Consider the following 14,980-nt stretch of genomic DNA (forward strand, 5'->3'; position numbering starts at 1 on the left):
AAACATGCATATCTCTATTTATTTACTATACACAGCCCTCCACTGACATGCCAATATTCCAGGGGCCTGTACATTCCAGTCTATTTGCTCCCTTCCCTAGCTCTGCACCCCCACCAGTTTCCCCCTGGGTCAGACATATTTGGTTACCACTCAGCCCTGATTTCCATGTGGCTTCCTCCAGTTCCTGTGCGCCCCTGCCCTGTGCAGAAGTGCAGCTGGAGGCCACAGGGAGGAGGAGGAGCTCTCCAGGGTTCTGCTCAACTTGAGGTGCAAGGATCTGGGAAGAAGTTCCTCAAACCTGGCCTTCAATCCAGCAGCTTCAGTCAGCTTGTAGAAACCCCCAATAGTATCACACTGGTAAAGGTTCTACACTGGAAGGTTAAAAATGGAAAAGGGAATTCTGACAACTCCTTATTTACCTGCCTGCATTGTGATGTTCTGGGTAGTGCCCTGAGTGTGGGGCTTGCAGTCCTCCTCCACTTGGTGTTTCTGAAGGGATGGTAGACCAGTGGAGGTGGCAACGATGGCTGTGGAGGAGGTGACAGACTTCCAGAAGCAATGATGAAACTGTGAAGTCACCAGAAGGGGGCCTGCAGCTGATGGTTTCAATGTCTGAGGATCCATTCAGGATCATCCATCATGCTGGGAATTGCAGGTAGCCCTGAAGCAATGTGAAACATAGCTTTTAACCAAAATTTTTAATAGGAGTTTTTAAGGAGGTGCCTTCAACATGATCTTTCTGGTTTTACTGGAAATCTAACAGCATCACCGTTTTATTGGCAGCTTCAGCAGGAACATGTGAAAGAGTTGGCCTCTCCATGCTACCTGATGGATTGACCTGGACTTGGGCTACACAGGGAAAATATTTGCACAGTTTTTACCTTGCACTGAGCCTGCTGCTCCTGATTGTAGGAACTGAGGGATGATAAGCTTAGGACAAAGCCCAAGGACCACAAAGGCCAGTGATGATAACCATGTGAAAAACAGAGGAGCCAGACGGAATAGGGAAGAGATAAAGGGGCACAACAAGAAGGGCTCTGGGATATTATGCAGCTCTTCAGGAAACAATGACAGATGTTAAGCAGCTCATTAGGAAGGAAAAATCTCTCCATAATACCAGACTTGATCAAAACCAGCCTGAATGTCAGTGTGGCTACGTGAGCATGGCCTGTGTGTGCCTCTGCAGTGCAGAGGCTTGGAGGCAGGTTTGCCACCAGCACACATGAGCTGGGACACAGCGATGCACAAGTAACCTTGGTGACAGAGGCAGGACTGAAACAGTGAATTCACAGCTCCCAGCTCTGTGCTCACACCCCCAGACTCTGTTCTCTGTGTGTTTATCAGCAGCAATGAAATACAAGTCACTGCTGCAGGCAGCAATGCTCTATGCTCACCCTATTCCTCATACTCCTTCCTTAAACACTCATTTCTGACTATGAGCAGAGATTGGATAAAGGGACTCACAGGCCTTTGGTTTAGCCCAGGGTAGTCATTCTAGTTTCCATGATGCCAAATGAAGCCCTCATCCAACCTAAATAAAGAACAGGATGTGGCACTGTTAGTTTCTTTGTTTACAGTGTCTTAATAAATTCTATAACAAATGTACTCCATTTGAATGCAAAAGAACATTCTCTTACTGTCAGCTCTACAAGCTGCTCTTGAAAGCTGATAGTCACTGAATTCTTTTTGTCCTGTACATCACTGCAAGGAAAGCTGTGAAGACAAAACCTGTAAATTTCTTCTGCAGTACCTCTTCCCTGCCTCCACATCCTGCCTCAGCACTGTCTGCAATTCTTACCTTCAGCAGGTTTATGAAATGTCTCAGCTGAATAAAATTATATTGTAACTGATATAGGAGCAGGATTGGAATTCATTTCATCTTTATTACAGTGAAATGAAATTAGTTATACTGACAACTCAGTTATGAAGGGAGCAAAAGCTACAATATTTTTTATACCCATGTTAGTAAAACAACCTGATAATCCTAATGTGCTGTATAGAACAATTATTTTTGTATGATGCTGTTTCACAAAATAATGTAAATATATGGATTGCATAGGTGTTTCTAGGCACAGAATTTGCTCACAATAAATAATATGTGATCTTACTTTGCTTCAGTAAAATTCCAGTTTATCTTCATTTTATTCATTTGCTTAGTGATACCTAAGTTTCCCATAATAAAGATTCCTGGGGTTCTAATTAGTGATTTTAGTGGAACACCATTTACCACAGTGATTTGAGAAAAGGTCAGTGCCTCCAGGAACCTGAAAAATACTTGGATTGTTGCACATTGTATTTCATATTGGTTTAGTTAGATAATTCACAGTTTTAAACAGAAAGGTAACATATAATGATTAATATGATGCCTTCTATCACTGGAGGAATATATTATCAAAGCCTGTCCTAAAAATTTCTTTCAACCAGATCTGTCATTTTTCATTTGGACAATATTGACTTCTTCATCTTTTTGTTTGAAATGTGCTTTACCACACACACACACAAGAAACCCCAGAGTAGTCAGAGAAAGGAGATACCTTTGAGAATCATCCCTAATATATTTCCATTAGTCTAAATGCAGTAACAGCCATAGTATCCAGCCTATATGCTCTGCAAGGAGAGAAATACAGTTCCATACACAAAAGGCATGGTCTGGTTAAATCAATTTCTATAGCATCTTGTCTCCACATATTTCAGAGCACTATCCTTCTCAATTAATGTCAGCTCTGCTCTGGGAATACTCTTTGGTAGTTAACTTGCTGTTAGAGAGCTAACTTCTGATTGAACACAGCTGGCTTATGTATTTTGCTGTTAATAGTTGTGGTAATGGAACAACAAATTCAGGGGGAAGAAACTACTAAGCAGAATGCAGAAGATTTTCAACTCAAATAAATCAACTTTAAGGATAAGAAAACCCAAATGTAAATTTCCTTTGACTGACTCCTGATAAAAAAAATAAATTACAAACTTAAGGCAGGTCTTATGATTTTCTTTTTCCCAGATTTTGAAGCCTTCAACACATTGGGGGTTGCACACAGGCCTCTGTGCAAACACCACTAATCTCTAGAATATTTAAATTTAAATTCATTCTTTGGGGCTTCTTTACTTTCATTTCCACTTACATCAAAGTCAAACAGAAACCCCTCAAACAGCCCAACTCCTCACAGAGCACAAGAACGGAGAAGGAGCAGATACAAAGTTCAGGGAAGGCATGAAGAAAACACATAATGCATGTGTGAGGAACATCACAGATGAAAGAAGAAAGCCAGCTGAAGAAAGGAGATGAAGGAAGGCAAGTGCAAGGCAGATTTTTAACACATCTCAGTCTTGCTGTGGCTTTTATGGGTAATTAATTACCCACTAGAGGGAGATCGACTGTAACTTGTTGCCAGGGGGATTATGGCAGAAGTTGGACTTGGTAAAGTGCAAAGGGGAAACTCTGTGGTAAGAAAGCAAGAGAAGCTTCATGTTCCTTTCCTTGGTAGAGTTTCATTCTGTGTAAGTTACCAAGCACACTGAGATCTCTTCCCTTCCTGACCTGGCTTTCACTATATTTCTACACAAAAAATCCCCACCTTTATTAACCTGTTTGTTCTGTTGGTGAGAGGAACACGTGGAGTTTAAGGGTGGCAGAAAGAGTGCAGTGCTTGTTGGGACTACACTGCCATCGGCCCCCAGCATGGGGAGAGCCACGCACAACTCAGTCAAGGGCTGGAGACCCCCTGACAGGGACCCTTTGGTCCACCTCAAACTCCTCCGTGGTTCCAGGTGAGGACTTGTGTCTCACAGCGTTATTAGCTGCCCATGGGTAATCATTTATGGTCTCTTACTCTCACCTGTTTGTGCAGAAGAGAGGAAGCTTTTAACATTCAAAGCAGGCTTAGGCATGTCCTTTCCTCAAGGGAAACCAAGAAAGGAAGTAGTAATGGATGCTTAGAATTAGAAACAGATTATAGGAAAAGTAGCTCCTACCCATTTGTGTCATTCATGCTTCTAAAAATCAGTAGTTTAGGGATTTCCTAATTTCCAAAGAGGACACCAGACAAGCATGTGTCAGGGACTTCATTAAGTCTAGCTCCCTTGAGTGTATCTATTTTCTTGTTGAACCTATTTATTTATATTTTGACAACATCCTGTGACAATGAGTTTATATGAAAATATATTTCCTTCTGTTCTTTTTTAAACCCTACTTCCAGATAAACTGGTTTAATTAATATGGCATTATGAGCAGCAATAATAACCATTTTTTATTCACTTTCCTCCCACCTTCATTATTTTCCAGACCTCTGTATGTCCCCTTCCTGTTGCAGAACAGAATTCTAACCCCACTCTGGCTCCACTGATACTAGGATCTTTGAATTATATGAAGGCTTTTCAGAGTAAAGCTATTAGAAATGCAAGTGGTCTTAACTCTAACCTTGCCTTTCTGCATAAGAACTGTTGGAAACAGAAGGACATACTGTGAACTTGGAAAAGATGCATAATTATTTCCACACAGGAAGTTTGCAGTTGATAGTTTGGTGTCACAGATAGAAATGACTAGTCTAGCATGCCATGAACTAAGTAAGAGCCAAACCAATTATCTAATGCTGTGAACCCTCAGGGTCAAATACAGTCTCTGCTACCATGTGCAATGCCAGAAAAGTTTGCTGACAAACACCAGCCATCAAAAACACTTCTTCCTCACAAACTCCTCCATGTCATAGTTTCCAAAGTGGCCTGTGGTTACATCCTGCTTACCTTCAAATTCCCTCAAAAATACTACAGGAGGTTCTGAGGACTACTCGTTCAATAACTCTGGTTTAATAATTATTAAAAACATGGCATGACTTTATTTATGAGTGGCCTGATATGATCGTTAAACAAATCAGGTTAAGGTAAATGTAAAGCAATGAATTTGCAAAATCCAAATATAAGCAACACATTCGCATTGCTTATCCAAAGCAATCCACAGAAAAGAAATAGGGTATACAGGACATTTGCAGACCTAGCAGAGCAGCTGGCTGTGCTCGGTAAGAAAACTAGGCACAGGTGCTGGGATTGTGCCCAGGGCCCTGATTCCCAGCTGGCACGCTGAAAGAGGCTTCAGGGAGAGTTAGATGTCTGTTCCTTGTGAGGAGAGGCCTCGCAGAGGGGAGAAGGTTGTTCCCTTGGCACAACAGGGAAGCTCTGCTGGCTAAGCCAGCTTTTTGTTGATATCTGTTGGGCATATTTCCTTTTTCAGATGCTGGATTAGTGATTAGAAAAGAAAATGATTGATATGTGTCATATAGGAATGAGTGTGAGGCTTGCCACCCTGACTGATGAGCAGGCTGGACGGCTCACTTTTACCTGCTGCACAGATTAGTCCCAATGAGCTCCTGTCACTCTATCCAGCTGATGAACTCCTAGATATCTGCAGACCCCAGATAAGCCTTCAGTTTGTACACAAAATTCCCTCTTGAAATTGCTTTCAGAGGAGAGTGCCTGCTTTGGGGGTTTTTACTTCCCCTGGATACTGATCAAATCCAATGGCAAAGCTCTCTTACGTCAACTTGGTATTTTCTTACATACACGACTTGCTAGCCACGCTTTGTACACACATGCAACAGGATTAAAGCATATAATGTGTTACTGAGAAAATACCTAATTGCTTAAAGGTAACAGGATGTTTGGGGGTGAATGCCTCCCAAGTCTGTCTCTAGGGGATACTATAATAATAATAAAGTGAATAGAGGCCTAAGACAGGCAGGAGAGAGATTGCTGATTACATGGGAAAGCCCAGACAAAGCGTCTTCTGTTTCTGGTGCCTGAAATTCAGCCACACAAGGAAAAGGCAGGATACTGGCAAAGCACCACTGGGATGTACTTGTGCTGATGGCTCTTTTTTGTTTTTCTATAGCTTCACATCACATTTTAGCAGGTATTTCCCCTCAAGATTCTCATATAGCTACAAATCAAGTCTTGTCAACAGAGCTGCCACTTCACCTGACTTGGAGGTCACCATTCTTTCTGTCTCACAAAAACAAAGACTAAAATGTTAATTTTTATCTCCGTCCAAGACTTTTATGATGCTATCTGGCAAGAAACAGGATTTGATGTTACAAGTACATAACTGCACTGATCCTTTACCACTCTGTGTGAATGTCTCTGATAGCAAAGGGTCATGGCATGCATTTGCATCTGTAGAATTGGGGGCCAATAGCTTAGGTCCTGCTGAGGTCAAGGCACAGAGATCTAGACAAACACTGATTTGGAAAATTTACAGTAGAGAGCATGGTTGTAGAAAGGGAAAGTGCACTGACCATTCCAAAGGAACCAACTCCTTTTTTAAATCTCTTAATCTGCTTTTCATTATCTCTGTGGGGAGGCCTCTTGAGAAAAGCAGCTCTTTGACTTGAATAAAGGAGGGGCTGTGGGCTTGCATGCTGGAATGGGGAGGTCATTGTACGGCAGCGTGGAAGATAGGAGTGTCAGTCAGGTCAAGGAGAACAGGATGGAAAAGTGTGAGATCTGTGTTACAGGCTTGGTCTGCATTATGAAAGGTAGAAGGTTTAAAGGTGAAAGGTAAATAAGAGAGAGTGAATTCAAAGGTTGGAAAGACACTTTCTGGTAGGGTTATTCAGCCTGACTGTAAGGGAAAATATGAGCCAGGACTGATAAGATCATCAGCAAAACCAGCAAGAAAGAGGTAACGACAGCAGAGGCCTGAGGGGGCTAAATTCTACACAGGAATTTTAAGCATCAGGCTTCAGCAAATGAACATATCCATCTCCAATATTTTTCATTTGCTCTTTTAACAGAACTGCTTAGCTCTGCTCACCTCCTCTGAGGCAGAGAAAACACGAATATGCCTGGGGGACAATGGGACAATGTTGCATTTTGCCTGCACCAAGTCATATACAGCAGTGTGCATGTGCTGGCTGTAACCTGCTCCCCACCAAACCAGTACTTACTGTAAGGAGCCTCAGCCTTGCAAAACTGCTAAAGAAAGTTATATTGCTGCCATTAAAACGGCCCTTGGAAGTAGCACTTTTTCTCCTTTTTAGAATACAAAGGTAAAAATGCTCCTAAAATGGTATTTCTTTAATGGACACAACTGAAAGGTATCTGTTTTGCAGGGACCTCCTGTCTTTCCAGTACTCCTATAACACTGCTTGACTTTACCAAGAATTTTGTGATATACAAGAAGTGCAGGACCAGGTCTACAAAATCTGGGACGGGGTGGAGGAGAGCCTCCCCAGTCACATGCATTTCTTGTTTTGTTTCTTGATGGATGCATAAAAGCAGTGGTGGCAGATTTAGGGCTTTTATTGACAATAACACAACATTTGGTGTTTTCTTAAAGACCTAACTCCGAGAGGCAGATAATGACATAAAATTGTTGGCTTTCTGAGTTTCTGACTACAGACAGGAACTTGCAAACCCTACAGCCTAAAAAATCCTGGAGACCAAGAATAACTCTAAATGCATAGTTTTTAATCCTGTCATTCATAAAATCAAACTGATTCATTTGGAGGCACAACAGATTACTTAAATACAGCACCGATGATTTTGCAGCAAAATCTGTCTTTCTCATATCAGCTGGAGCCAACAGGCATGTTTGTAACACTACAGACTCCTTTTTCCTCTCCCTCTGTATTTCTCATTTCTCTAAATCAATTTGCTTTTTATAGCTACATTCAGGGTTTTTTTTGGTTGTGCATGTAGCCTGAACACTGCCTGCCCTCCCTCGGCTTGATCCTGCCTTGGCCAGAACCTTGTGGCTTTCTCCCCATGTGTTCCTCCAGTGCTCCAGTCTCTCTTTGTGCAGCTTCTCCTGTTTCACATAAGCTCCATCTGCTGGGAAAAGGGAGAACCTCGGTGGTTTTCATTCTGAGCTGCAAATGCTTTTCCCTCAATTTGGAAAGATTTTCAAAATTACCTGTTTCTGCTCCCCCAGCTGTGCTCTTGGCCCACCTGCATGCCAAATTTAACTAATGACAACCTAATACATTATTTGTATGACATTTTGTGTTGCTAATTCGGGTCATGCCTAAGCAATCTTTTAAAATACCACTTTTTGACTTGAATTTGAGCAGGTAGTTAATTATCCTTGAAGGGGAATGACTGAAGCATATTATTTCCATCCAGGCACTCTCTGTGTGGTTCTTCAGGGCAGTGTTTGCAAAAGTACCCAGGGCAGCCTGTTTCTGTGCTAATGTGTAGCCAGTGCTGCTTGGTTTTGGCACATTTACAGACAGAAGTCAACTTGTGACCTGGATGTACATACAGCAAATCTGTAATCCAGCCACCACTTGAACTTTTACCTTTGGGTATAACATTGACAGAGCAACAGGCTTCAGTATCCCATGAATCTCTCCTAAAAATCCCTGATCATGAATGGAAGTATTTTCTTTAAAAAACTACTAATAATCTGTTGCCTTTCTCCCTGGAATAGAAACTTAATGCAAGTTGCTACACAGTAATGTCTTTTCACCCCCTTTCTTCACATTTACGCTGAACACTGGTGAATAAAGATGAGGTTAATCCCGTATTGTTAAACCTATTCAGGGAGACAACCTGGGGGTTGCCATGGAAACAGATCCTACAGCCTAAAAACACGATTCTACTCTGAAGGACTGTCTATGGACCTGTACAGAACGTAGCTTATTGAGTCACGCTGTGTACACAAACACGATGTTGCAGCAGTGAAATGGCAAAGGTGCCTCCCAGCTCATCAGATGTTAATTATGCCCCCACCTCCTCCCGCTTACAGCCAGAGCACCAAACACTGCCCCCCTCCCCCTCCTGAATCCCATCCCCCGGCCCTTCCTGCCAGCTCCGTGTGTCCCCGCGTGTAGCGGGGAACCCAGCCCGTGTCTGTGTCCCTGGCAGCAGTGTCACAGATTCGGTACTGTCACACAGCCACTGTCACAGGCTACAGGGCACCTCAAGCTGCGAGTGGGGGGAGCTGCCACCAATCCTCAAAAACATCAACAGGATCTAGGGGAGCTTCCTGGGCCCTGTCTTCAGGGAAGGGGTGACCAACTTACAGTTCTCCTCCTCGTTCATATAAACACTTGCCCCCCAATTTCTAGACAGATTTCTAAACTGCCTCAATAAGAATTACAGATTCATCTGCTCCTTTGTCATGTCTATGCAGGCACTGCAGAGCCCTAGGGTTGTTCTGTGCTTTTATAGGTCATATGCATCATACCTCTCTCAGACAAGTGAAACAGTCCTGCCTCTGTGATATCACTGGGCTCTGCTCACACACCAATAAAATACATTTCAGTATTCACACAGCCTATAAAAACCATCAAAATGTCCTTATATTTGGAAGTTGTTTTGAATTGGCTTAGACAATTCCTACCTTGCTTTTGCTTCTATTTAATATCCAGGCAAAAAGAAATATTTAACATGAAATAGTAATCTTCGTTTTGTTCAAATATTACATTTATTTTAATGATTCTCAGATCCCTATTATATCCATCAAGAAAGAAGGCTTTGTATTTCTTCCTTTTAGTCTCTTTCATCCTGTTCCTGCTGGAAAACAGATTTTTCAGCAAGATGGCTGATAACTTTTCCAGACAACATGATTGCTTTAAGAACCAGGTCTAAAATGGCTGTGTAGCTGTTGATTTTTTTTTTACAGAACCCCAAAACCCTAGTAACAATGAGGTATCATGTTTTATTCTGGGGAGAAGTGTTTTCTCTGTGAGCTGCTGGGCTGTTGCTCTAGCTGCAGTAGAAGATGTTTTTCTTTAAAACAAAAACTGACTCCTGTGGAAGGCCCATGTGCCACCTACAGTCACTCAGCGTTGTCCTGTGGGAGCAATTTGTACAAATACTTGAAAATTCTAAATTCTCAGTCTTTCCCTAAGCATTACTTCACAATGCTTGGTAAATGAACACAAACAATTAGTATTTTTAAACTGTATCTATTTGGGAAATTTTCATAGAGTGTATAATCAATCCTTTTCATATACAGTAGCAAACCCTGTAACTTCCAGGTATAAACAAATCTGGAACAAAAGACTGTACAAAAACATAACGAATTCAGCTCTGAAAAGACCCATGCATCTACATTGTCTGCTACTCTGAATACTAATGAATTTAATGAAACTATTGAAAGGCTGGTTACTTGTCTGCATAAATGTATTGAGACCTCTGTAATCATCTGTTTGCTGTCTGAAACCTCTTGTCAATAGTTTAATGACTTCAGAGCATATTATTCTTCTTGTATAGGCTTCATATAATGTTTCTACATAATTAAGCAGCTTTGTTAGAGGAACTGCCATTAGTTGCCCCATTTCATTTGGTTTTGTTATCAGCCAACCAGAGAGAAAAAAAGAATAACAAGAGAAAGATATAAACGCAGTCTAGTGAGAGATGTGCAGATTGGGAAGATGTTGTTTGTTTGGTTTTTTATGCCATTAACGTAAAACACTATTGCCAAGTTGCACATTTTAAACAATTTTAACCATTTAAATGCAGAACATATTTAAATACTTGGAAAAACAAATACAGCTGACTAAAAATCTTGCAGTGCATTTGAGAGCCTAACAATTTAAAAGCAGCTCTAATAAGTATATAAATAGTAATACCCATTAATTTTTTAATGATCACTAAACGTGAACAACACTAGCATTTCTATAGCTATTATGAGAAAAGCATTGTGATTTTTTTTATATCCAGACAATTTCATAGTCCATCTTCATGAATACTTTTGAATTTAAAAATAAAAGTAATATAAATTTCATCTAAATTTTTTTGTACTTTGGAGAAACCCTGAGCCTCTTCTTTAAATACATAAAAGAGCTCCATAAAATTACTAACTAATTTCCTGCATTTGCCTAGTCCTAAGCATGAACAGATAAACTGCAAACTCACTTGCTTTTTATTGCTACGAAACACTGTTTTCAGTCACGTTTTAGGTCAAACCTGAACGCTTCTGTTACCCCTTATGTGTAAGGTTAAGTACCATGTATTTTCTTTGGGATTGAAGAGGTGTAGAGGTGACCTAGTGCCTGGTGTTGTGAGTTACCTGTGAGGCAGGAGAGGTCTGATCCCACAGCTCCCTTGTCCCCCTGGAGCCCTGTCCTTGGGGCAGCCATCTTGTTGGCAGGGCTGGCAGCCATCTTGTCCACACACAGTCCCAGCAGCTTTTCCCCCATTTTTTCTGGAACAAGGAAGGCATTAGCACCCAAACCTCACGTACAGTTTGTAAAATGCCACTGTTCTCAGATTAAATTATAATTTCTGCAGTTTGATTCTTGTTATTCACTGCATCTACCAATACAGTTAAAAATAAAGATAGTACAACATAATACTGCATTAATTGACTACTGAAATATTTGATAAGAGATCCTACTGCTGGCCAGGACTCGACTAGCACGTGAAGAATACCATACTGCTTGTAGTCCAACTATTAACCAGCACTAGCGTGGCACATGTGACAACTGACCGATTTATGTGCTATTTCCTATTAAAAACCATCACAGCTCCACCAGAAAGCCATTTTTTCTGCCACAACCCGAGACCCGCAAGCAACACACGTGTGTGCAGCAGAACGCTGCCGCCAGCCTTGGCGTGCGGGCCCACGGCCGCGCCCAGCGCGGGATCACCGGGCCGAGAGGGCGGGGAGGGACCTCAGGGCATCACCCGATCCAACCCTGCCAAAGAGGAGAGCACCGGGCGCTGCCGGAGCGCTGCACTTTGCGCCGGGGTTATGTGTGGCCACGGCGCTCTGGGCGGCTCCGTGAGGCACCGGCGCCCACCCTTCACAGCGGGCACGGCCTGTGGCCTTCCCGGCCTGGCGGGACCGTGGCGTGCGAGCGAGCCACGCTCGGGGAAAGAAACCCCGCCACAGAGACAGTCCCCGGTGCCCACCGCAGCTCTCCTCGGGCGGCCGTGGGGCAGAGCCGCAGCCGCGCCCGCCCCTCGGTGACGCCATCCCCGCCGCCCGGCGCCACCGCCGCTCTCACCGTGCGCTCCGGACTACGGCTCCCGACGTGCCCGGCGCCGCGGGGCGGTGCCGGAGGAACGCGGCTCCCAGGCGCTGCTGGGCGTGTGAGGATCGCCGCGGCCCGGGTGGCGGGACAGGAGCGGGGCCGGAGCCGCCCGCCCGCCCTCCGAGCGCCGCTATGGCGTCCATGCTGCTGCAGAGCTGCGGGCGGCGCGCCTGCCGCCTGCCCCGAGCGCTGCGCCGCCCGCCACGGCCCGGTGAGGCTCCCCGCGGGCCGCCCGCCTGCTCCGGCCCACCGGGCCTGGCCGGGAGGGCAACGGGGAGGGAGAGCGGCCGGAGGCGTCGGGGGGCTCCGGGCGTGGGCGGAGAGGCTGCTGCGGGAGGGAAGGGCCGCGGCTGAGTCCCCGCCGCTCTATCCGTCCGGGCTGGCGCTGCTCCCGGGCCGGCCCACGCTTGGCGGCTGCTGCGGCCTCTTCGCATGTGCTTCCGCGGCAGCGTGGTTGGAGGGGATGAGTTACCCTAAGGGCAGTGGGACACGCGTGTCTCCGAAATGCCGGCTGGTTTGGGAAGGGAAAAACACACGTGCTTTTTGTTAAAGTGCAGGAACGCGTTACATACTACGTCTCGGTCCTGCCTGCCTTGCTCTCGACGCGGCTTGGGTGTGAAGTGGGGCTGTCACTGCTCATGTGCTTCTTGTCTCTATGAAAGCACAAGGGGCTGTTTTCTTAGTCTGTGTTAGGGACGAAATATGAATTTGCCTCTTTCCAAATGGCTTTGGAAGCTTAGGAAAATAAAAAGGAAGCGTATCGTGTGATACTGATTAATAATGAAGATAATTTGGCAGTTTAAATATCTGGTTGCTGAAGCTTTGTGGCAACAAAATTAAACAACTGATAACTTGTGAGGTACTCAGGGCCTGTGGCTGCTCTTTGCATCCTGAGCTGGAATGGCAGGGAGTGAGCAGGGAATTGCCTGTCCCTGACACAGGGAGGGCCCTGAGCTGGAATGGCAGGGGACTGACACAGGGAGGGCCCTGGGCTGGAATGACAGGGGGTGAGTGAGGAATTGCCTGTCCCTGATACAGGGCCCTGGGCTGGAATGGCAGGGGGTGAGCGAGGAATTGCCTGTCACTGACACAGGGAGGGCCCTGGGCTGGAATGGCAGGGGGTGAGCGAGGAATTGCCTGTCTCTGACACAGAGCCCTGACTTGTCATGGGAGTGCTGTCACTGAGAGCAGGGCAGCTGTACATCCAGGCAGACCTGATGAGCTGCAGGGATGCTTGTTCATTGCAAAGAACAGCTGTTCTCTTGGTTACCTATAGTCACTCAAGTGTGGTATCTTCCTCTGACTGGTTCTGTGAGCTACTGTTATAGTCATTTATTTAGGTTAAGCCTGGACAGTGTCCTGAACACAAACCTGAGGTATCCTAACCACCCAGTTTATTTAAAATGGGGAAAAATCACATCCATGTACTTTCAAATTAGATGGGAGCTTTGATTATTCTTGTGGCATAGCATAAAAAGTACTGCTAATGATTGCTGCAATTTTGGTTATTATAAATCTTAGACAACCTAAGCTGAAATGCTGTGATAGAATCAAATAATTAATGTGCTGTGGTGCACTGTGGTTATGATACAATTAATACTTTTATTTGGGGTGTTAATCTATTAACACATTCTTGTATGCTGTATTTTTTTTTGTATTGTTTTGCTTTACTTAGCTCATCTTCTTTGCTTTACGTGTAAGTAGTCTAAGATTAAGTTAAAGCTAAGTGCTTCTAAGAATCCTAAACGTTATTCCTGTGAAGATCAGACTGTTAAGTACTGCAAGCTTATACTTCTCTAGGGAATTACTTCATGATAGCATTTTATTTTTAAAAATTCTAAACACAGTAACAGTATGGCTATTCTACATTAAAAACTTTGGGTTTCATGCTTCATTAAATTCAAGTATGAAGTTTCACATGAAGTTTCCAAAGTTAACGTGTTCCTCACGGACTACTTTTCCATGAGGAACATGTTAACATACAGCTTCTCTGGCACTACTGCCCTTCTTTCTTACTAAACCAGTGCAGGTTTCTTAAATAAGCAGTGTTGAGCAATGTTCACCTTGTTCAGATGCTTTTGGAGATCTGTATTTTCCCAGAAGCAAGGATTATGGACTTTGCCCCTTTTTGAAGGAAGTATATCTTTTATTTCAGGGCTGGTTTACTCATAGGTGTATGGTTATAAGAGACACTGCAAAACCTAAAGAGCTCTGGCCAGAACTGGCAAAGTTGGAATTAACATTTTCTGTTAGCCTGTTCACTCTGAACGTGCTGTACAGCAAGAAGCTCAGCATGTTTTCTTATGGTAACCTTGGAATTTTGTTCTTTGACCCCTCCCTTAACATTTAATGAGCCTGGTTGGAAAGAAGGTAAGTGAAGTGAAAGTGTCTTGCTGCTGTGGAGTTTTATCTGAGAAACTCCAAGCCAGCTGAGTTCCAGATCATCCCCCCTAGTTCTAGGGGCACTGTCCATAGCAGGCAATGTCCTTTCCTAGCAGGACCCTTGCTTTAGGCACGTTAGGCTTTGTGGGTTTCCTGGCACCCGGGTGACACAGATTAGTGTGCTGTCACTTATCCCTCCAGACACTGAGCACTTCTCTGCTTTGCTCAGCTGCTCCTTGAGGTCAGGGATGTCCTTCTGGGTTGGCCTCTTGGGTTGTTATGTAGCTACTGTTCTTTCTGTAAATAGTGGAGAATATTGAAGAGTGCCTCACAGATTCTCAGGGGTTGCTTTTTGAGCCAGAAATAGACAGTTTTTCCCTGGCTCTACTTGCCATGACAGTGTGTGCTTACTCACTTGATGTGGGTAAATCCTTTGACTTAGTAATACCACAGCTTTTGCTGTAATTTCTTCAGAGCCTACTTAGCATGGGACATCCCTTGATTATAAAGATTTTCTTCAGATAAGTTCACTTATCTTCTATACTTTCCAATTATCCCATGTGATTTTGGCAGCATCTCGTTTCCCTAATAATTAGGGTATTTTGTTGGGGAGGGCTTTTGGCCAT

The 14,980-nt window shown here is 43.9% G+C and overlaps 1 protein-coding gene across 2 annotated transcripts in view; it reads left to right on the forward strand.

Moving 5' to 3' along the window:
- The window catches only part of LETM1 (leucine zipper and EF-hand containing transmembrane protein 1), a 54,125-nt gene that overhangs the window by 13,449 nt on the left and 25,696 nt on the right, over positions 1 to 14,980 (forward strand). The window contains exon 1 of one of the 2 annotated variants that reach the window (XM_058024026.1): positions 12,063 to 12,183. The exons of the other annotated variant lie outside the window; for it this stretch is intronic. Within the exon in view, the coding sequence (XP_057880009.1) occupies positions 12,105 to 12,183 (79 nt within the window). The 5' untranslated portion in view covers positions 12,063 to 12,104. Of the gene's footprint in view, positions 1 to 12,062; positions 12,184 to 14,980 lie in introns of those variants that run through there. 2 annotated transcript variants of the gene reach the window in all.

Source organism: Melospiza georgiana, chromosome 5 (assembly GCF_028018845.1).
Source record: "Melospiza georgiana isolate bMelGeo1 chromosome 5, bMelGeo1.pri, whole genome shotgun sequence".
Lineage (NCBI taxonomy): Eukaryota > Metazoa > Chordata > Aves > Passeriformes > Passerellidae > Melospiza > Melospiza georgiana.